Consider the following 23169-nt stretch of genomic DNA (forward strand, 5'->3'; position numbering starts at 1 on the left):
ATCACAAGATTAAGAGAGTATTTATTATTTCAAATTATTACAAACTGTTGTTAACACAGTAGAACATTATTAATGGTCAAAGAAGAAACAGAATACTCTATGCAAAACAGAACATCAAACTGTATCAGCACAACCTGTGACAAAGTGTGAACAATTTAATGAAAACAAGAAGCTACCTACAAAGTACAAATAATTTTTAAACTCTATATATATTTATGAAGTATTACATCCTAATAACTTAAACAGATTTTCAGTCTGTACTGTTTCAACCACGAGTATAACTTTTAGCCACAAAATTACAAAAATGAATGTTTCTAGAAAATTTCTACCACATTCATGAATGTCAGGTCAAAATTCTATCTTTTGTAATCTGACATATCAAAGGGAAATAAAGATAAGGATTTCATCAATAATTTCCAATAATAATTTTTTAAAACACAAATGAAAACCAGAAAATCAAACAAGTCCAGTCCATGAGGATTCTATGTTGAAACAATTAAGGACCTAGTAATTTTTTTAAAAAACTTAATTCCACTCAATTAAAGAGTATTTCCTTTTAAAACACGGAAACCAGAATGTTGTAACTGGAGAGGAGACGAATAGTTTCTTGTTAGTTTCTCAAACACTTCAATAGGAAAAACTATAGGTTTGTTTGGTAAAAGAATGAGTACAGTAAATAACTACACATAGCCATCATTTTTAACTACCTTATGGGACAAAACTGTTCTCCTGAACTTGAAATGTAGGCCAGGCACAGTGGCACACACCTGTAATCCCAGCACTTTGGGAGGCCAGGACTAGGAGTTTGAGACCAGCCTGGGCAACAGAGTGAGACTCTGTCTCTTATTTATTTAAAAAAAAAAAAAAAAAAAAAAAAAAAGGCTACCAGTTTCTTCCACATTTCTCAACTTAAAAAATTTTAAAACCTACACATCAGTCATTCCGGCTACTAAGATGTACATAAAAATACTATTTAAATCTTTCAACAAAATGCATGTTATGGGATAAAGGTATTTTTTCCCCTACGTTGGTAAAAGATGTCTGCTTTAGAAACTGATTCCTCAGTTTCAGTTACCACATCTTGACAGCTTAGTCCCCTATGAAGACTCCATTCCTAACTGTAGATAACATAGAGTTTCAATCTTCTTTAGATAAACAGCAGGCTTTTTTTTTTTCTTTTTTTGAGATGGAGTTCACTCTTATTGCCCAGGCTGGAGTACAGTGGCACAATCCAGGCTCACCACAACCTCCACCTCCCAGGTTCAAGCGATTCTCCTGCCTCGGCCTGCTGAGTAGCTGGGATTACAGGTGCGCGCCACCACGCTCCGCCTATTTTTGTATTTTTAGTAGAGACAGAGTTTCACCATGTTAGTCAGGCTAGTCTCGAACTCCTGATCCGCCCAACTCAACCTCTCAGAAAGTGCTGGGATTACAGGTGTGAGCCACCACACCCAGCCTTGTTTTTTTTTTTTAGACAGGGTCTCACTCCATCCCCCAGGCTGGAGTGCAGTGGCATGACCTCAGCTCACTGCAACCTCCGCCTTCCGGGTTCAAGCAATTCTCCTGCCTCAGCCTCCTGAGTGGCTGGGATTACAGGCATGTGCCACTAAGCCCAGCTATTTTTTGTAATTTTAGTAGAGACAGGGTTTTGCCATTTGGCCAGGCTGGTCTCAAACTCCCGGCCTCAAGCAATCCACCTGCCTCAGCCTCCCAAAGTGCTGGGATTACAGGAGTGAGCCACCACGCCCGGCCTAGGGCAGGTTTTAGAAGCTGAAGGGAGACTTGTTGGGAGTCCTAAGATCATACCATAACTAGCTAAAAGGTGACAGGAAGAAAACTGCCCAGTCTCATTCCCATTGTCTCCTAGAAGGACTTCAACACAATGAATGCAAAATAAAATTACTAATCAATTGATAAGTAATTGAGAAACTAAATGATGGGCGTTCTAATGGGAAAGAGCCTCAAAGAGTAGGAGAGATGTGTCTGTAACAGAAAAACATTAGGCTTCCCTGGGCCAGTAAGAAACAAAGTTTTCACTTGTTCATGGAAGAATAGGAAAAAAAAGACGATGGATTATATTTTACAAGAAGCTACATCTATTCAATTTATGGAACTATCCTTTACTCAGAATATATACTTCCTTTTTTATGTAATAGATTATTCTTTTATTTAGAAAGGGCTAAGTTGATAGCAGTTTTGAATCCTGAGTTATTTTACTGTTATTTGCATCCTCGAAATTTTGATTTTTTTTTTAAGACAGTCTCACTCAATCACCCAGGCTGGAGTGCAGTGGCACAATCTCAGCTCACTGCAACCTCCACCTCCCAGGTTGAAGCAATTCTTCTGCCTCAACCTCCTGAGTAGCTGGGATTACAGGCGTGTGCCACCACACGTGGCTAATTTTTGTATTTTTAGTATAGACGGGGTTTCCTCATGTTGGTCAGTCTGGTCTCAAACTCCTGACCTCAGGTGATCCACCTGCCTCGGCCTCCCAAAGTGCTGGGATTACAGGTGTGAGTGATCTATTTAAAATGTCGTAAGTATTTGAAAATTTTACTAAGTCTTATGTAGACTGAGCTTCTATCTCCCTAGTGGCTCAAGTCCTTCCTTCTTATGTATATTCACATCTGTGTTTCTTTGCCACATCCAGCACCCCAATTCAGTCTTTCATTATTGCTGTCCTGGACTATACGCAACATCACAGGTGCTCACCCTGCTCTTTTCTCTTTACAATTTCACCTAGATGACATTAGCATGCCTTTTTTTTTTTTTTTGAGACAGGGTCTCGCCCTGTTGCCCAGGCTGCCGTGCAGTGGCGCAATCTCGGCTCACTGCAACCTCCACCTATCGAGTTCAAGCAATTCTCCTGCCTCAGCCTCCCGAGTAGCTGGGACTACAGGCGCCTACCACCACACCTAGCTAATTTTTTTTATTTTTAGTAGAAACGGGGTTTCACCATGTTAGCCAGGCTGGTCTTAAACTCCTGACCTCAGGTGACCCGCCCGCCTTGGCCTCCTAAGTGCTGGGATTACAGGCGTAAGCCACCATGCCTGGCCAACATTAGCATGTTAATCTTTATTTATTTATTTATTTATTTATTTTTAAGACAGGGTCTCTCTCTGTCTCCCAGGCTGGAGTGCAGTGGCACAATCTCAGCTCACTGCAACTTCCACCTCCCAGATTCAAGCAATTCTCCTGCCTCAGCTTCCCAAGTAGCTGGGATTACAGGCACCCACCACCACACCCAGCTAATTTTTGTAGTTTTAGTAGAGACAGGGTGCCACCGTGTTGGTCAGGCTGGTCTCAAACTCCTGACCTCAGGTGATCCACCTGCCTCGGCCTCCCAAACTGCTGGGATTACAGGCATGAGCCACTGCGCCCAGCCACATGTTAATCTTCTTAAAACACCACCCTGATTATGACAGTCCCCAAACTCGAAAACACACAGCTCTACTTCCTAGAAGACCAAGTCCAAACTCCTCACCTGAGCATCCTCATGCAATCTACCCTGCTTTTCCCAGCTCTCACTGCTCCTCTACATGGGCAAGTACCCTAAGCTGGCCCCCTCTCTATGTCATCTAAATCCTCTGTATTTCCTCATCTTTGAGGCTTTTCTCAGTTACTGCCCTTACTTGTAATACCACTGTCTTTACCTATTAAACCCTATCCAGCCTTTAACATCTACCTCAAAACTCACTTAATAACAAAAGCTAACATCCTGTTGCTGCTATAACCAGTGAAAACAATTTAAGTTTTAAAAAGAAAAACGACAGCTAACAACTGAGCGCTATGTGCTATGCAGTGTTCCAAGTGCTGAACATGCATCTATTGATTTGATCCTCACAACAGCCCAAAGGTAAGTAGCAGCAGTAACTTCATTTGATAGATCAGGAACCTGAGGTATGTCATATAGATTGAAGTCGCATAGCTAATAAGTGGCCAGCTGAGCTTCTTCTTCTTTTTTTTTTTTTTTTTGAGATGGAGTCTCGCTCTGTCGCCCAGGCTGGAGTGTAGCGGCACAATCTCGGCTCACTGCAAGCTCCATCTCCTGGGTTTAAGCCATTCTCCTGCCTCAGCCTCCCGAGTAGCTGGGACTACAGGTGCCCACCACCATGCGCGGCGAATTTTTTATATTTTTTGTAGAGACGGGGTTTCACCATGTTAGCCAGGATGATCTCCTGACCTCGTGATCCGCCCGCCTCGGCCTCCCAAAGTGCTGGGATTATAGGCATGAGCCACCGTGCCCAGCCCTGAGCTTCTAACAGAAGCTGTATGGCTCCAGAGTTCAACCTCAACCATCATGATGCACTCTCCAACTAGTTCCAAGACTGTTTTGCTTTGATCATCTCAAGAGAAACGGACCTTTGCCCTCTGAATTCCTAGACACGTAAGTCAATTCCTGCTTGATTAGCAATGCTATCACCATGACTCCCGCACTCTTTGCTGAAGATAAGCAGTGAACGAGAGACAAAAATCTTGCCTCAGGCCCGGCACGGTGGCTCACGCCTGTAATCCCAGCGCTCTGGGAGGCCGAGGCAGGCGGAGGACCATGAGGTCAGGAGATCGAGACCATCCTGGCTAACATGTTGAAACCCCGTCTCTACTAAAAATATAAAAAATTAGCCGGGCACAGTGGTGGGCGCCTGTAGTCCCAGCCACTCGGGAGGCTGAGGCAGGAGAATCACTTGAACCTGGGAAGCAGAGGCTGCAATGAGCCGCGATCTCGCCACTGCACTCCAGCCTGGGCAACAGAGCAGGACTCCAACTCAAAAAAAAAAAAAAAAAAAATTCTTGCCTTAAGGGGCTTCTATTCTAGGGAATCGATTTGCTAATATCCTCATTAGAGATAAATAAATTTTGGAAGAAAGTGAATGAGAAAAGCTGTAGTGTGGCCCAGGAATAAAGCCAAAGGGCCTTCTGTGTCTAGGAGCTCTCCCACCTGTACTGCTCCTGCTCGTAGAGGTCTGCCACGATGGCCAGCAGACGGCTGATGAAGGACTCGCTGCTGCTCTCCTTGTTTGCCTGCGCAGCCAAGAGAGCGCAGCGCTTCTCTGTCTCCGCCAGCTTCTTCTGCAGCTTGACATACTCCTGCCGCAGAAGCATCAAGTGCTTCTCCAACTTGGCCACCTCCTCTGCAAGGAAAACAGAGAGTCAAGTTCACCGTGGCTGCTGGAAAGCAGGCGGCATTCACCAGTCCCTCATCCCAGACGGGAAAGCTCCCAAAGTGACTGGCCACTTGACAGTTCTCCCATTTCTTAGTGATAGTCCTACAGGATCGAGAATGGCTTGGACGGCTGGGTACGGTGGCTCACTCCTGTAATCCCAAAACTTTCGGAGGCCAAAGCAGGGGGAAACACTTGAGCCCAGGAGCTTGAGACCAGCCTGGGCAACGTACTGTCTCCACGTTTTTAAATATTCATTAAAAAGAAAAAAAAAAGAATGGCTTTGTTTCAGGGTGCTGGTCACTGAACCAGGAAGACCATCATGGTTACAGGGATTTCTCCTCTCAGAAGCTCAATATTATACAGTATATGACAATGAAGAGATGTACCTAAAGATGCTGACAGGCACTTGCCCTACAAAATCCTTTACCATAAAGCCAGGAATTCTCCAGGAGAAAAGGCTACCAAAATCACCTAGGTTTTTTGAAACCACTAACAGTAACAACAATTTCCTAATTTTCACATGTTCTTCTAAAAGCTTTACATAAATTCCCTCATTTAATCTCTCTCTCTTTTTTTGTTTTTTGTTTGTTTGTTTGTTTTTTTGAGACGGAGTCTTGCTCTGTCATGAGGCTGGAGTGCAGTGGTGCGATCTGGGCTCACTGCAACCTCCGCCTCCTGGGTTCAAGCGATTCTCCTGCCTCAGCCTCCTGAGTAGCTGGGACTACAGGCACATGCCACCATGCCCAGCTCATTTTTTGTATTTTTAGTAGAGATGGGGTTTCACCATGTTGGCCAGGATGGTCTCAAACTCCAGACCTTGTGATCCACCCACCTCGGCCTCCCAAAGTGTCGGCAGTACAGGCGTGAGCTACCGCGCCCAGCCTCTTTTTTTTTTTTTTTTTTTTAAAGAGATGACGGTCTCACTATGTTGCCCAGGCTAGACTCAAACTCCTGGACTCAACTGTTCCCCCTGCCTCAGCCTCCCACAGCTGGGACTACAGGCACATCCCACTGTGCCTAGCTTCATGTCATCTTCATGACAAGCCTATGAGGTAGGTACTGCTGTATACCAGCCCCATTTTATAGAGGAGGACACTGGGGCACAGGGAGGTTACAGATTTCCCCTGAGTTGCAAGGCTGGTGAGAGGACGGGCTGGGATCTGAGCCCAACATTCTTATTCCAGGGCCTGTAATCATATTAACCATGCTCTCCAACCCTGGCACCTATCCTCCTTCAGGTGAGGATCAGGGCAGTCAATAATGGTTCAGATGGAGGCACGCCATCTTCCACAGGTGCGTTGGGGCAGGTTAAAAGGTTGAGAACCACTGTATTTGATTAATTAAACTCAACAAGCATTTATCAAGTGTCCACTAGGTGCTGGACGCTGCACGATGGTAAGTGCACTCTGACATACCTGTCATTGGAGCCCTGAGTTACTGAGAAAAACAAAGATAAACAATTTTTTTTTTTTTTTTTTTGAGACAGAGTCTCACTCTGTCACCTGGGCTAGAGTGCAGTGGCACAATCTTGGCTTACTGCAACCTCCATCTCCTGGGTTCAAGCGATTCTCCTCCTTCAACCTCCCAAGCAGCTGGGATGACAGGTGGGCACCACCACGCCCGGCTAATTTTTGTATTTTTAGGAGAGACAGGGTTTTGCCATGTTGGCCAGGCTGGTCTCAGACTCCTGGCCTCAAGTGATCCACCCACCTTGGCCTCCCAAAGTGCTGGCACTGTAGGCATGAGCTACCATGCCCAGCCATAAGTCAAATAACTTTTGTTATAATTTATAATTAAAATAATTACAACAGTCAAATGCAAAACTACAACTCTACATTAGAGAGCTAGAAGGTAAAAACAGCTATGAGAGCCTATAAAGCAAGTTAATTGAAAAGGTCAGGAAAGGCTTCCCTGAGGAAGCCGTCATGAAACTTCTCCTTCGCCTAAGCTCTGGAGTCTTGAGAAGGGATGAGATAGGCGGTTTACGCAACCATGCAAACCGGCAGCTTTATCAATCAAGGTCTCTATGGCTCCACAGTGCTGCTACAATCATCCTCCGGGCCTTGGTCCCTTCACCCCTCCCTCTTCCACATCACAGACATTCCAAATCTTGACACTGCCCTGAAGCCCATCTCCCATCCAACCTGCCTCATTCCATGCCAACACCCTGAGAAAACTGAGCTACTGCCAATAACTCCCACCGTCCCAGCAATGATTCCCATCTCCCCTTTGCTTCCTCAGAAAGGGTATCTCCTTTCTACCCAAGTTTAATCCCCCTATGTGCTCCCTAAATCTCATCACTCTCCTCGATCCTCAGGACCTTTGCTTTATCATCAACCACCCCATCTCCGAACTCCAGTCTCTCTTTCAACTGGGTCCTTCTAGTCAGCATATGAGCCAGTTTAAGTCTCTTATCTATTAAAGCATCCCACTTCCACATCACATCTGAAATCCTCAGCCCTGCCATCTCTAGCTACCATACGCCACTGTCTCACCTGCCATTCCCTCTTCTGTCCCCACCATCCCCTTGAAACTCCTCTCACCCATGACCCTCTAGTTGCCAAGTCCAATGGACTCCTGCCAGTGCTTCTCCTCCTAGACCTCTGACACCACATTGCACTGTTGTCTATCCCTTCTCTTACTCCAGCAACCACAATACCATCCTCTGATTCTGGTTCTCTGTCTCTTTCACGTGCTTCCCTGCATCCTTTCCCGATCTTTTCTTTTTCTTTTTAAAGAAATAGGGTCTCTGTCACTCAGCCTGGAGCGCAGTGGCACAATCCTAGCTCATCACAGCCTCAAACTCCTGAACTCAAACTCCTGAAACTCCTGAACTCAAGTGATCTTCCCAGCTCAGCCTCCAGAGTAGCTAGGACTACAGGTGCTTACCACCATGCCTGGCTAAATTTTAAACTTTTTGTAGAGATGGGGTATCACTATGTTGCCAGGCCTGGTCTCAAACTCCTGGGCTCAAGTGATCCTCCTGACTCAGCCTCCCTAGTACCTGGGACCACAAGTGTGTGCCATCACACCTGGCTATAAATTTGTAAGTTTTTTGTAGAGATGGGCCTTGCTATGTTGCCAGGGCTACGTTGCCTTGCACTCCCAGGCTCAAGTGACCCACCTGCCTCTGCCTCCAGAGTAGCTAGGACCAGAGGTGTGCATACTTGGGAGGCTGAGGCAGGAGGATCCCCTTGAGCCTAGGAGGTTCAGGCTGCAAAGAGCCGAGATTGTGCCACTGTACTCCAGCCTGGACAACAGAGCAAGACCCTGCCTCAAAAAAAAAAAAAAAAACCCAACCAGCCAGGTCTGGTGGCTCATGCCTGTAATCCCAGCACTTTGTGGGGCCCAGGCAGGAAGATCTCTAAAGCCCATGAGTTTGAGACCAGCCTGGGCAACATGGTGAAAGCCTGTCTCTACAAAAAAATACAAAAATGAGCCAGGGGTGGTGGTGGGCACCTGTAGTCCCAGCTACTCAGAAGGCTGAGGCAGAAGGCTCGCTTGAGCCTGGTAGGAGGTAGAGGTTGTGGTGAGCTGAGATCACACCACTGACTCCAGCCTGGGTGACAGAGAGAGACCCTGTCTTAAAAAAAAAAAAGAGAGAGAAAAAGAAAAAGAAAAAAAATGACTGGAAAGTTGCTGATTCCTCTATCTAAGCCTTCAAATGGAGGAGATCCTGAAAGCTCTGTTTCAGCCATCTTCCCCCTCTCTGCTCTCTAGGAAACCATACACATTTCCTTAAATATCAGTTATACACATAAATTCCAAAATCTACAGCAACAGCCCTAGTCTCTCTACAGAATTCCTGATTCAAATATGTAGCAGCTGCCTGGACAATGACACAAGATATAAACTACCAAGGTAATGAGCAGAGAAGCAGCAAGATAAAAGCAGGGCTTTAGCATGATTTGGGGCTCTTAGTCATAAAATTACAGATGCTCCCCCACCCGGCAGCTTTTGTCGGGGGAAACCCAAAGGATCACAAATGCACTCAGGCAGCTTATGAGCACTTACCAGAGCTACTTCAATTGCCATACCATTTCACAGCATAATGGAGGAGTGCTTATGGCTGAGACATTACCAGCCCATGGGGAATACTGTCTGCTTACAAACAGCAATGCAAATGTGTCCTTGAAGTGTCACCAAGCTGTACAGTTCTTACAAGAAAAAGTACAACATTATCCTGAGCAAAATGGAGAGAGAATTTACAGTGCGCAGGTTCTAGGGCCAGACTGACTGGGATCAAACCCAGCCCCACTACTGCCTAGTTTTGATACACCTTAGGCAGGTGACTCATTCTCTTCACCTGCAAGGATGTTGTAAACACTGAAAGTACTAATACATGTAATAACCTTAGAATACAACCTGCTCTGCAGTAGGTGGTCAAAATATATTAGCTATTATTACAATTCTTAGAAAGGCAACCCGGGGTAGTCAGTCCTGTGTTGCAAGATTCTCCCTGCACACTGATAGCCCAGAGCTCGCATTCCAGAGCCTCACTGACTGGGTCTGACCCCAGCTTACCCATTTACTAGCTGTGTGACCTTGGGCAAGTTACTTACTTCCTCTCTGTGCTTCAGTCTTCTCACATGGAAAATGAGACTAATGATATTATCTTAGAGCAGGTGTCCCCAACCTCCAGGCCGTGGACAGGTACTAGTTTGTGGCATGTTAGGAACTGGGCCACACCCAGCAGGAGGTGAGCTGCGGGCGAGTCAGCATGACCACCTGAGCTCCGCCTCCTGTCAGATCAGCAGCAGCATTAGATTCTCACAGGAGCGTGAACCCTCCTGTGAACTGCGCATGCGAGGGATCTAGGTTGCATGCTCCTTATGAGACTCCAGTGCCTGATGATCTGAGGTGGAACAGTTTCATCCTGAAACTACTCCCTTCCCTACCCCATCTATGGACAAACTGTCTTCCACGAAACCAGTCTCTGGTGCCAAAAAGACTGGGGACCACTGTCAGAGAAGTATGTGTAAAGTCATTACGATAGGTTAAATCACTCGGAACAGTGTCTGGTTTAGTAAGGTTTACCGCTGCTGCCACTCCTCCGCCTACTTATTCTTCATCAAGTGGCCAGTTTTCAGTCGTGGTTTTTTCTTTGTCCCCTTCCAACTTTCATTTGAAAAGCAAGCCTAGAAATTTAATTAGCCGGGCATGGTGGCGCATGCCTGTAGTCCCAGAGATGATGCCACTGCATTCCAGCCTGGGTGACAGAGCAAGACTCTGTCACAAAAAAGGAGAGGAGAGAGGAGAGGAGAGCAAACCTAGAAATTTAAATAATAGATAAAACCTAGAGTTTCACCAAAAAAGCTACGCTAAGTATCAGTGAAGAATGCCAGGAACTTCCAATTTTCTCATATTTCTTTCCAAATAATACCTATCTGTTCTCCATGAGTGCAGTCTATGATCAGACTTTCAATAAGTATCCTTTCTGATAGTTCATCACTCTTGAGTTAACAAAACATGCTTAAGACAAAAAAATCTTCATTTATTACGAATAGCCTAAAATAAAGAGTGCAATGTCTACTGCAAAAAAGTAGTTAATCAGCAAATTACCTCTTCAGAAGTTATATGGCACAGTCAGAAGAGAAACCAAGAATGATTTTTAGAACACTCTTCCTTCTAGGTCAGGAGTTGGCATACTTTCTGTACAGGGCCACATAGCAAATATTTTAGGCTTTGGGAGCCATACAGTCTCTGGGGCACTACTCAATTCTGCCAGTTGGAACACAAAAGTACAAATTAATGAATGTGGCTGTTTCCCTAAAAATACTTTATTTATGAACACTGAAAATGGAATTTCAAATAATTTTCACATCATGATACATTGTTTTGATTTTTCTTCAACCAGGTTAAAATATTTAAAATATAGTTCATATTTATAAGTTATTTTTATATGTTACATCTATAACATATAAATAAATTCTTAGCTTAAGGACTGCACAAAAACAAGTCGACAGGTCTCAGGTCAGATTTGGCTGAGAGGCCATACAAGCCCTGTCCCCCTGCTGGTGATTTTAAAGAATTAGGACGTTAAAATGACAGCCAGAGCCAAATGAAAAGGGAAGAAAGCAGTTTATCTATCTGGAACGCCTAGAATTCTGTAACCTCTCACTTCTTACCAAACTCTAAGCCACAACAGCAGCCACTGCATCTTCAAGATATGCCTGTCTCCAAGCTTACCTCCTCACCCTCAGAAACAGGCTCACAGTAATGCCTCCCACCCCTAGACAAACATCTCTTCCCCACAGTTATGCTCTTGACTGCACAGTCTATCATACGCTTTGCCTTCTCCACCCATTTCTTAAGAGTCCTCTTTGGTCACTACTTCCTGCCTTACCTCCCTAACCTTCTGAAACTTGGCTTCAACCCACATCACTCTACTAAATAGTCACAATGATCAAATCACCCACTTTGATGACCTTTTCTTTATTCTTCAAGCTCCTCAACCTCTCTGTAGCCTCCGACTCTCAACCACCCCATTCTTAAAACTCTTGTTTTGGCTTCCTAACTCTGTCCTCTAGCTTTCTTCCTAACCTTGTTACAGACCCTTCACCTCCTATTCTGACTACCCACTTTCTAAAACGGCACAGTGCTGCAAGGTGCAGACCTACATCTGAACTTTTTCTAAATTTTCTTCCCTGAACATGGTCTCATGCATACCCATACTTTACTGTCACTGCTATAAAAATGGACCCAAATCTCTTTCCTTCAACAGCTCCTGCTGAAAGAATGACTGACTGCTACTATAAACTCGACAAGTCCAAAATCAAACTTCGTATCTTCCTCAAATCAAAGTCTTCTTCCTACTTCATTTCATGTTATCAAAGCTCTAGGTTACCAATGTACGGGCTATGATAATGCATTTTTAATAGTATACATACATTACATACAAAATACATACAAAATATTTAGAGATAAACTTAACAAAATGTGCAATGCATGCACACTGAAACTATAAAACACTGCTGACAGAAATGAAAGGCAACCTAAATAAACAGAGAGTTATATACTACGCTCATGGATTGGAAGGCTCAATAGCTCAATATTGTTAAGATGTCAGGTCTCTCCAAATTGGTCTATAGATCCAATACTTTCCCAATAAAAATCCCAGCAAACTGTGTTTGTAGAATTTGAAAGAATGATTCTAATTTTTTTTTTCTTAGAAACAGGGTCTCCCTCTGTCACCCAGGCTGGGGTGCAGTGGCCTGGTCATAACTCACTGCAGCCTCAAACTCCTAGGCTCAAACAGCTAGAACTACAGGTGAGCACCACGACATCTGGCCAATTTTTTTGTAGAGACAGGGTCTCAGTATGGCGCCCAAGCTGGTCTTGAACTCCTGGCCTCAAGGGATCCTCCCACTTTGGTCTTTTAAACTGCTGGGATTACAGGCATGCATAACCACAGACAGCTGATTCTAAAATTTGGGTGGAAATGCAAAGTTCCTAGAATAGCCAAAAAAATTCTGGGCAGGGGAAAGAAAAAGGTTTAGCATTTACCTGACTCAAGGCTGTGTATAAAGCTACAGTAAATAGGACAGCATCAAACTGGCATCAAGATAGATATCCAGAGCAATGGAAAATAACAGAATCCAGGAATAGACTTTGACGTATACAAATGATCTGACAATGGTGTGAAGGCATTTCAATGAGGAAAGAACAATGGGACCAGAACAATTGGAGATCCATATGAAAATGCAAATCCCTATTCCTAGACACCACTACATATAAAAACTAACTCAAAATCACATATCTAAATGTAAGGGTTAAAACTGTAGCCCTTCTAGAGCCAGATGAAGTCCCAGCTACTCAGGAGGCTGGGGAGGAAGGATCACCTGAGCCCAGGAGTTTGAGGCTATAAAGCACTATGATCACATCTGTGAATAGCCACTGCACTCCAGCCTGGGAAACCCTGTCTTCCTGTCTCTTTAAAAACAAAAACAAAAAGAAAACAATTTTTAAAAATGAGCTTCAAATCATTGACAGGTAAAATTTTTAAAAATTAAATAAAAATTAAAAAAAAAAAACAAAAATTACAGAACTTCCAGACTAAAACATAGCAAAAATCTTAGTGACCTCAGATTAAGCAAAGATAAACTGTTAAAAAAAATTACAGAAGAAACATGGCTAAATTTGACTTTACCAAATTTTAAAAACTGTTCTTGAAAAGTCATAAAAAAATAAAAAGGCAAGCCACAGACTGGGAGAAAATATGTGCAAAACATCCAACAAAAAACTTGCAGACAAGGCTGGGCATGATGGCTCACGCCTGTAATCCCAGCACTTTGGGAGGCCAAGGTGGATGGATCACTTGAGGTCAGGAGTTTGAGACCAGCCTGGCCAACATGGCAAAACCCCGTCTCTACAAAAACACAAAAATTAGCTGGGTGCAGTGGCGTGCACCTGTAGTCCCAGCTACTAGGGAGGATGAGGCAGGGGAATCACTTGAATCCGGGAGACAGAGGTTGCAGTGAGCTGAGATCGTACCACCGCACTCCACCCTGGGCAACAGAATGAGACTCTGTCTTAAAAAAAAAAAAAAAAAAAAAAAAGACTTGTATACAGATTATATTAAGAACTCTTACAACTCAATAAGACAACCCGATAAAAAAGAACAAAAAAACTGGAGAGTTCACCAAACAAGATAAATGTACAGTAAATAAGCACATGAAAAGATGTGCATCATTAGTAATTAAGATGCAAATTGAAATCACAATGAAATACCACTACACACCTACTAGTATGGCTAAAATTAAAAAGTTATGGCAAAGATCTGGAGAACTAGGCCAAGCGCAGTGGTTCACACCTATAATCCCAAAAGTTTGGAAGGCTGAGGCGGGAGAACAGCTTGAAGCTAGGAGTTTGAGAACAGCTGGGCAACAGAGTGAGACCCCCGTCTCCACAAAAAAATTTTAAAAATTAGTCAAGTGTGGTGGTGTGTACCTGTAGTCCTAGCCACTTGAGAGGCTGAGATGGAAGGACTGCTTGAGCCCAGGAGTTCGAGGCTGCAGTGAGCTATGATCATACCACTGCACCCCAGCCTGGGTAACAAAAAACAAACAAACAAACAAAAAAATTGGAGAACTAGAGCTAGAAGCCTGATACACCGCTAATGGAAATGCAAAATGGCATAACCATTCTGGAAAACAGTTTGATGGTTTCTTATAAAGCTAAACGTATACTTGCCTTATGGCCAACAATTCCACCCCCAGTTATTTCCTCAAAATAAACACAAAGAATTCTATTTAAATGTTCAATGAAGCTTTATTCATAACAACTGGAAACAACCGGAATGTCCAGCTGGTAAACAGACACAACTGTCACACATCCATATAATGGAAGAGCACTCAGCAATAAAACAGAAGGGATTGATACCAGACACATGAGGTACAGATGTATCTCAAAAGCAATATGCTAAGTGAAAGGAGCCAGGCAAAAAAGACTACATACTGTATGATCCCATATGAAAGTGTAGTTTCATAGTAGGCAAACTAGGATCACTTGAGGTCAGGAGTTCGAGACCAGCCTGGCCAACATGGTGAAACCCTGTCTGTACTAAAAATACAAAAATTAGCCGGACCAGGGTGGCACACACTTGTAATCCCAGCTACTCGGGAGGCTGAGGCAGGAGAATAGCTTGAACCCGGGAGGCAGAGGATGCAGTGAGCTGAGATCAAGCCACTGCACTCCAGCTTGGGCGACAGAGCCAGACTCCATCTCAACAACAACAACAACAACAAACCATACTAGGCAAACTATAGCAAGAGAAAGCAAATCAGTGATTGCCAGAGGCCAGGGGAATGGGACTGACTGCAAAGGAGTTCAAGGGAACTTTTTACGGTGATAGAAATCTTCTAGCATGATTGTGCTGGTGGTTATATGACTGTATATATTTGTCAACTGACAGTTTAAAATTGGTACATTTTATTGTTTGTCAATTACACCTCAATAAATCTAACAACAAACTCCTTCCTCTGGGATGTACCGTGACATCTTTCTATTCCTTGCTGATCACACCAATATTTCCTTGAGGCCTTAGCATCATTCCTGTTGCCCTTCTCATCCTTCTGCTTCTCTATTCTATCCCACACACATCGTTATTAATCTTCCTAAAACACAGCTCACCTAACCAAACAATTTCAGCTGGTTCCCCACTGTCTACAAAAGTACCAGTTTCCTAATGTGGCATTCTGATTCACTTAAGAAGTTTCTTGAGCCCAGAAACCATCTTATTCACTTCACTGGTAGTATCTTGAACCGTGTGGCACACGTGGTCTTTGTGCATTCAGAAACTGCACACAGAGGAATTTCAGAAATCTTCTGACTTAATAAACTACACGACTTTACCTACCATGGTAGGCAGAAAAATGTCACCCCCATAAGATACTAATATCCTAATCCCTGGAACCTGTGAATGTTACCTTATATGACAACAACAACAACAACAAAAAAGTGTCTCTGCATTGACCAAAACATCATTATGCAGCACGTAACTGTTCATGTATCCTTGTAAGAGGGAGCAGGGGTCTGGCCGCGGTGGCTCACGCCTGTAATCCCAGCACTTTGAGAGGCCAAGGCGGGCAGAACACGAGGTCAGGAGATCAATACCATCCTGGCTAACACGGTGAAACCCCATCTCTACTAAAAATACAAAAATTAGCCAGGTGTGGTGGCGGGCGCCTGTAGTCCCAGCTACTCGGGAGGCTGAGGCAGGAGAATCGCCTGAACCTGGGAGGCGGAGGTTGCAATGAGCCAAGATCGTACCACTGCACTCCAGCCTGGACCACAGAAGGCACAGAGGGAGTTTGACCCACTCAGAGTAGGTCTTGTGAACACAGAACAGAGAGAAATTTGAAGATGCTGTCCTTGAAGACTGCAATGATGCAGCCAATAGCCAAGGAATGTCAGCAGCCTCTTGCAGGTGGAAGAATCAGGAAAAAGATTTTCTCCTAGAGCCTCCAGAGGGAATAGGGCCCTACTGAGACCTTGATTTGAGCCCAGTGATACTGATTTCAATCAGACTTCTGTCCTCCAGAATCATAAGAACACGTTTCTGTTGTTTTAAGCCATCTAGCTTGTGGAAATCTGTTACAGCAGCCACATGAAACTAAAACACCTATACTTACAAACAAAAAATTCTGTATAGTAAAAGATTTTAATGCCGTAGTAACTTTTTGCTAGATTAGTGTCAACATCATTTTATGGAGTAAAAGGAAATGTACAATTTCCTGTAATATTTTGCAATAAGACAGAAAGTGGGAATTAATATTTTTTATGTCTCCTATGGCAGTTAAGTTCTTCACATTCATCATCTCAGATTCTAACTATATTGAAAAAGTAATATACTAACAGTGAAATTCACTTAAGTGGGTTGCCTAAAATCACACAATTAGCAGAAGACAGACTCAAGATTTGTGGTCTTAAGCCAGAACGCATCCCATTAACACCATGATGCCAGATTTCAGCTCCAATATCAGAACACCAAGATTAGTCATTAACTAATCCAGGAATTAAATGAGCTCCTTCATTTCCTATAGTAAATGCACTCTACTCCCCTCCAGCCATTCCAGTTCTAACTCACACTGTATTCAGTCTTTCTAGATTCACACCACCCTGGCATTTCCTTTCTCTACACTCCTATAGTTCTTCTATTCTAGCCAAAACTTTAGCAATGAATTAGTGTTCTTCATGTAATTCTTTTTTTTTTTTTTTTTGAGACAAGAGTTTCTCTTGTCGCCCAGACTGGAGTGCAATGGTGTGATCTTGGCTCATGGCAACCTCTGCCTCCCGGGTTCAAGCAATCCTCCTGCCTCAGCCTCCTGAAGCAGCTGAGATTACAGGCGCCTGCCACCATGCCCAGCTAATTTTTTTGTATTCTTAGCAGAGACAGGATTTCGCCATGTTGGCCAGGCTGGTCTTGAACTCCTGACCTGAGGTGATCCCCTGGCCTCGGCCTCCCAAAGTGCTGGGATTACAGGCATAAGCCACCGTGCCCAGTCTCTTCATGTAATTCTTTAATGACTAAATGACTTTATACCTATTCTGCTTTAACTATGTCCATTAGATAAAAGAGAAATGATTGTAAAGGCTGTGATAACATTCTATTTGGAGAACTACAAGAATAATTTTTGTTCCAGGCTTATATTAGGATCTTCCACAAAAAAAATTTCATTAAAGTGTCAGCTTCCCTGAAAATACTATCTTCCTTGGCATCAGATTAGAAAAGCTCTTCACTGGTGATTAATTACCAACACTACTACTTTTCTTTTTTTTTTTTCTTTTGAAACGGAGTCTCACTCTTGTCGCCCAAGCTGGAGTGCAATGGCGCGATCTCAGCTCACTGCAACCTCCGCTTCCCAGGTTCAAGCAATTCTCCTGCCTCAGCCTCCCGAATAGCTAGGATTACAGGAGTGCACCACCAGGCCTGGCTAATTTTTGTATTTTTAGTAGAGACGGGGTTTCACCATGTTGCTCAGGCTAGTCTCAAACTCCTGACCTTGTGACCTGCCCGCCTCGGCCTCCCAAAGTGCTGGGATTACAGGTGTGAGGCACTACGCCCAGCCCACAAATCTGGATGTTTAAAAGCTCCCAGGTGGCCAGGCGCGGTGGCTCATGCCTGTAATCCCAGCACTTTGGGAGGCCAAGGCGGGCGGATTACGAACTGAGGAGATCGAGACCATCCTGGCTAATACAGTGAAACCCCGTCTCTATTAAAAATACAAAAAATTAGCCAGGCGCAGTGGCGGGCGCCTGTAGTCCCAGCTACTCAGGAGGCGGAGGCAGGAGAATGGCGTGAACCCGGGAGGTGGAGCTTGCAGTGAGCTGAGATCGCGCCACTGCACTCCAGCCTGGGCAATAGAGCGAGACTCCATCTCAAAAAAAGAAAAAACTCCCAGGTTAACTGTACTGTGCAGGGTTCTCCAGGTTGAGAACTATGTACTAATGGAACGAGGGAGAGAGGAAAGCACAGATGTGAGAGGTGTACAGCATCCGGGGGATTTGGTGACTGATGCAGATCTGGGGGGGAGTCGGGGATAACTTTTTGGTGACTGACTTGAGAGTCTGGCTGAAAAGTAGTGCCATTAATCATGAATATAGAAGAGAAAACCTGGTATAACTAGAAAGCACAACATGCATGCTTATTTGAAATACTTTGCCTTCCCCTCTCTGTTCTGCAAGTTCCATTAAGGTTAAGGTTGTGTCTTGCTCATTTTGTCATCTCTGGCACAGTAGCTTGCACCTACCGTGAAATACGTTTTTCCTGAATGCAATTCAACTCTGCTAGGTTCGTCTGCCTCATGTTACAGTCGGTGGCATGACTTACACATCTTTCAAAAGCTCACCGTGTATAGCAGTGACAATTGGGCTGGTTTCATAAGAGATGCACAACAAATATTAGCTAACTAGCCATTTCCACCCCAAACTCCTGACTGGAAACACTTCCAACTTAGACATCACCACATAGAAGTATACCGGGCAAAGCAAACATGTCCAAAAGTGAGGTCGAAATACTTGTTCTCCAATCTATTCCTCCTCTACCTCTTAGCAGCTCAGCCATTTGTCTGAGTCATCCAGACCTAGAACTTGAGTCATCTTTGATTCTCTCTCATCAACATTCAACCAGGTTTCAAAAGTCCTGTCTTTCATATGTTCTGTGGTCTTTCTCCGATCAGTCCTCACCAGCCCCACAGCCCCTACCAAATGGCTCACCATCAACTGCTACAGCTTGCTCTCTGACTTCCTTTCTTCCCAATCCATCCTCTACACTGCAGTCATTTCGCCATGCCTCACACAATTCCTGTTCTCTCGCTACCGTGGCTGATTCCTTTCGGTAGTATCGCTCCATGAGTCTCAGAATAAAATCCAAATGCTGAACCAATGCCCTTAATAATCTGGCCCTTAACATACTCTTCCAACTTCACATCCCACTAATTCCTTCCACCTAGAACAGTGACCTCTCCTCAATCTCATGTCCCCATGTCCAAAGGAGGGCCATTTTTCAAAGCTCAGTTCAAGCAATGTCTCCTGCAACAAGACTTTCCCTGATTATCCAAAATACATTCCCCATTACTTCCTTAAAAAATCTCTCCCTGAGTTTTCAAAGTAACTCCTAAGCATTTTTTACCTTTCACCTTAAAATATAGTTTCTCATATACAATTTCTTTTATCTCCCCTCCTAGACTTCAGAACTCCCTGTGAATAAGCTTTAGTTCTGGCTATTCGTATTTAACTATCAATTACTTCTCCCTCTGTACCCATTCCATGGTTATCTCCTCCTCCCGACAGTACCTTACCAGATGGAGTTCAATAAATACCACAGGTTCAACAGGAGATTCTGGGGACATAGCAATTTCTCATTTTGTTCAGCAAGGCTGTAAATCATGATAGTATCTCAAATTGCCTACAGCAAATCACCTTGCCAGTGACAGAATCCTGTGTATCTCAGCACAATTCAGTAGCTTTACTTTGACATAACCACTAATGGATAAATTTTATTTCTCAGTAAAAATAATTCACAAGGAGAAAGCTAACAGCTACAGCTGGTGACAGTAGTCACCAGGAAAGGGAGAGAAAAGAAAAGAATGGTATAAAAGGAACAGTCCTTAAGAGGTCTCTGGACTATATATAATTATCAATGACCTGGGACATTTGTTCAATAAGTAAAACAATAAACAGATAAATTTCAGAAGTAGGGCCGGGCGCGGTGGCTCACGCCTGTAATCCCAGCACTTTGGGAGGCCGAGGCGGGCGGATCACGAGGTCAGGAGATCAAGACCATCCTTGCTAACACGGTGAAACCTCGTCTATACCAAAAATACAAAAAATTAGCCAGGCTTGGTGGCGGGCGCCTGTAGTCCCAGCTACTCGGGAGGCTGAGGCAGGAGAATGGTGTGAACCTGGGAGGGGAGCTTGCAGTGAGCCGAGATCGCACCACTGCACTCCAGCCTGGGCGACAGAGCCAGACTCCAACTCAAAAAAAAAAGTGGAAACAGCAAAGTTCCTTCTTTCCTTATTTCTACCAGCCTCCACTAATGAAGCATTTTCTGGAACAGGACTATCCAAAGCACTTCTGGCAATGGTGCAAGTGTTCTATTAATCTGTGCTGTCCATTAGGGGGAGCTACTAGCCACATGGCTACTGAGTACTTGGAATAGGACTAGTACAACTGAGAAGTTAATTTTAAATTTTATTTAATTTTAATCAAATTTAAGTAGCCACATGTGGCTAGTGACTATTGTGTTGGTCAATGAATACCCAGGACATGGAATGTTTTCCCCATGTTGCTTGGGTTGTTGTCAAAAGTATTTTTCTGATCAAATTCCATCAAGTTAACAAAAGTTTATGATAAATTTTCTGTTCAATATACTATTTACAAAAAAATTACATTTTTTTCAATTTTTACTTTTACTGAGGAAAAGAAACAGAGAGTGATTTTAGAGGAGACTCAAGAGAAAGACTGTGCGCCACGGTGAAAGCATCAGGCGCTGTGGGAAAAGCATCAGTCGCTGTGGAAGAAACATTAGGCGCTGTGGAAAAAGGCTCTTCCTGCAACTGAGAAATATCCTAGGATTCCCACAGCTACTTGTGAGCTACAGATGATCCCCCTTTTAAAGCTGAGGACACTGAGACTGACAGCAATTAATTGACTTGCTTATGATCACAGCTTAAACTAGGATTTAAATCCATGTCCAGCTGCAGAGTCTGAGCTCTTAAACACTACATTTTATTTTATTATTATTATTTTTTGAGACAGTCTCTGTTGCTCAGGCTGGAGTGCGGTGGCGCGATCTCGGATCACTGCAACCTCCACCTTCTGGGTTCAAGTGATTCTCCTGACTCAGTCTCCTGAGCAGCTGGGATTACAGGCACATGCCACCATGCCTGGCTAATTTTTGTATGTTTAGTAGAGATGGGGTTCCACCATGTTGGTCAGGCTGGTCTGGAACTCCTGACCTCAAGTGATCCGCCCACCTTGGCCTCCCAAAGTGCTGAGATTACAGGCGTGAGCCACCGTGCCCGGCCTTAAACATTGTATTTTAGTTGCTAAAACAAAAATGGGCTGGATGAAAAGTAGGTTAGGTAGCTCCTAGCAGACTTAGGTTATCCAGAGCATAATAAAAGGTGGACCAGCCAGTTTGCTTGACAAGAGGCTAAGGATGTATCCAGGCAACTTTTCTTGATGGCTAGCAGGTGATGCTCAATAAATTCATATATTCCTTCAACCACAGCCATGATTCTAAGCTGGGAGATACAGGAGTGAGCAAAACAGACCAAGTTCCTGCCCTCATGGGGTTTATATTCCAGTGAGGGATGCTCTCTAATGAGATGACAACTGAACAGACACTGAGTGAATAAAGTGGGTCAGTTGTGTGGAGAAACAGCGGAGGACTGTTCCAGGCCAAGGAAACTGCAGGGACAAAGACACAGAGGTAGCAGCATGTTGGGCACACACAAAGAACGCAAAAAAGTCAGTGTGGCAGGGGCACAGTGAATGAAAGTAGGAAATAAGCTCGAAGTGTTAAGTGGGGCCCATACCCTGTTAATACTTAACAGAGAATTGGAATATATTTTAAGATTACGGAGAACTGTGAGAGTTGGGCATTGAGGGGCAGGAGTATTAAGAAGAGTGGGAGAGACATGATCTGATTGATGTCTTAAAGGGAACACTAGAAAATGTGAAATTAGGCTATGAGAAAGCAAAATCTAGGAGGAAAAGTTAAAAGCAAACTTTTAATTGGAACCTTTTGAAGTAGTTCACTTACAAACGAAGCTTAGGGCTGGGAGCGGTGGCTCACACCTGTAATCCCAGCACTTCAAGAGGCCCAGGCAGGTGAATGGCTTGAGCCCAGGAGTTCAAGACCAGCCTGGACAACATCAGAAAACCCCAACTCTACAAAAAATACAAAAATTAGCCAATGTGGTGGCATGCACATCTGCACTCCCAGCTACTTGGGAGGCTGAAGTGAGGGAATCACTTGAGCCTGGGAGGTGGAGATTGCAGTGAGCTGTGATCATGCCATTGTACTCCAGCCTGGGTGACGGAGTGAGATCCTGTCTCAAAAAAAAAACAAAAAAAAAAAACAAAAAACCCACAAATGAAGCTTAGATTAAGCAGGATAGCCACAGAGATGTAGAGTTGGGGAATAAAACTAATTTTAGGACAGACTTTAGCTAAATATACATGGTCAAATGAATAGCCATGGATAGATGGAAGGAAAGAAGGTTGTTCTCTAAACAAGTCACATAAGAAGCTGTATCCTCAGTCTCTCACGATCCTATTTACTATTCCTAGGCACTATCTCCCACATTCTCACACGGCCAACCAACCATTATCAGGGAAGTTCCCATAGTGTGTTTACAGATCATTCAAGTTATATGACACAGATATCTGCTATTTATTTATATTTAAATAACTGTCTCCAAACAAGCATAGCAGGCTCTGAGAATCTGATTAAAGCACAAGCAGTAGTATTAATATCCCAAGAAACATTTTCTACCTAATCTTGCCTTCCTTTGCATAGCAAGCACCTTCAGATTAATAAGCTAAATGACCCAGAATGCCTCCTAGTTGAAGTCTGCAACATCGTTTCTAAAAAGCTTAAATCCCAACAAAAAGTTGGGACACAAAAGAGGTAAAAGAAAAACTATGGCCGGCCGGGTGTGGTGGCTCACACCGGCAATCCCAGCACTTTGGGAGGCCGAGGCCAGCAGATCAGCTGAGGTCGGGAGTTCAAGACCAGCCTAGCCAACACAGTGAAACCCCATCTCTACAAAAATTAGCCGGGTATGATGGCGGGTGCCTGTAATCCCAGCTACTTGGGATGCTGAGGTGGGAGAATCGCTTGAACCCAGGAGGTGGAGGCTGCGGTGAGCCAAGATTGCGCTATTGCACTCCCGCCTGGGCAACAGAGCAAGACTCCCTCAAAAGGAAAGGGGAAGGGAAGGAAAGAAAGACTGTGAAGTCAGAACTTCATGACTGCTTACCTAGCTATCCCCC

At 44.0% G+C, this 23169-nt stretch overlaps 1 protein-coding gene across 8 annotated transcripts in view; it reads right to left on the reverse strand.

The window, feature by feature from the left end:
• Positions 1-23169, reverse strand: part of ANKFY1 (ankyrin repeat and FYVE domain containing 1) — a 98078-nt gene that overhangs the window by 72418 nt on the left and 2491 nt on the right. For all 8 annotated transcript variants that reach the window (XR_010110606.1, XR_010110605.1, XM_008962580.6 and 5 more), the window contains exon 2: positions 4940-5132. Coding sequence is in view for 6 of the 8 variants with exons in the window: in XM_008962580.6 (XP_008960828.1) it covers positions 4940-5132 (193 nt within the window). In the remaining 2 variants the exon portion in view is untranslated. The remainder of the gene's footprint in view (positions 1-4939; positions 5133-23169) is intronic.

Source organism: Pan paniscus, chromosome 19 (genome assembly GCF_029289425.2).
Source record: "Pan paniscus chromosome 19, NHGRI_mPanPan1-v2.0_pri, whole genome shotgun sequence".
Classification (NCBI taxonomy): domain Eukaryota; kingdom Metazoa; phylum Chordata; class Mammalia; order Primates; family Hominidae; genus Pan; species Pan paniscus.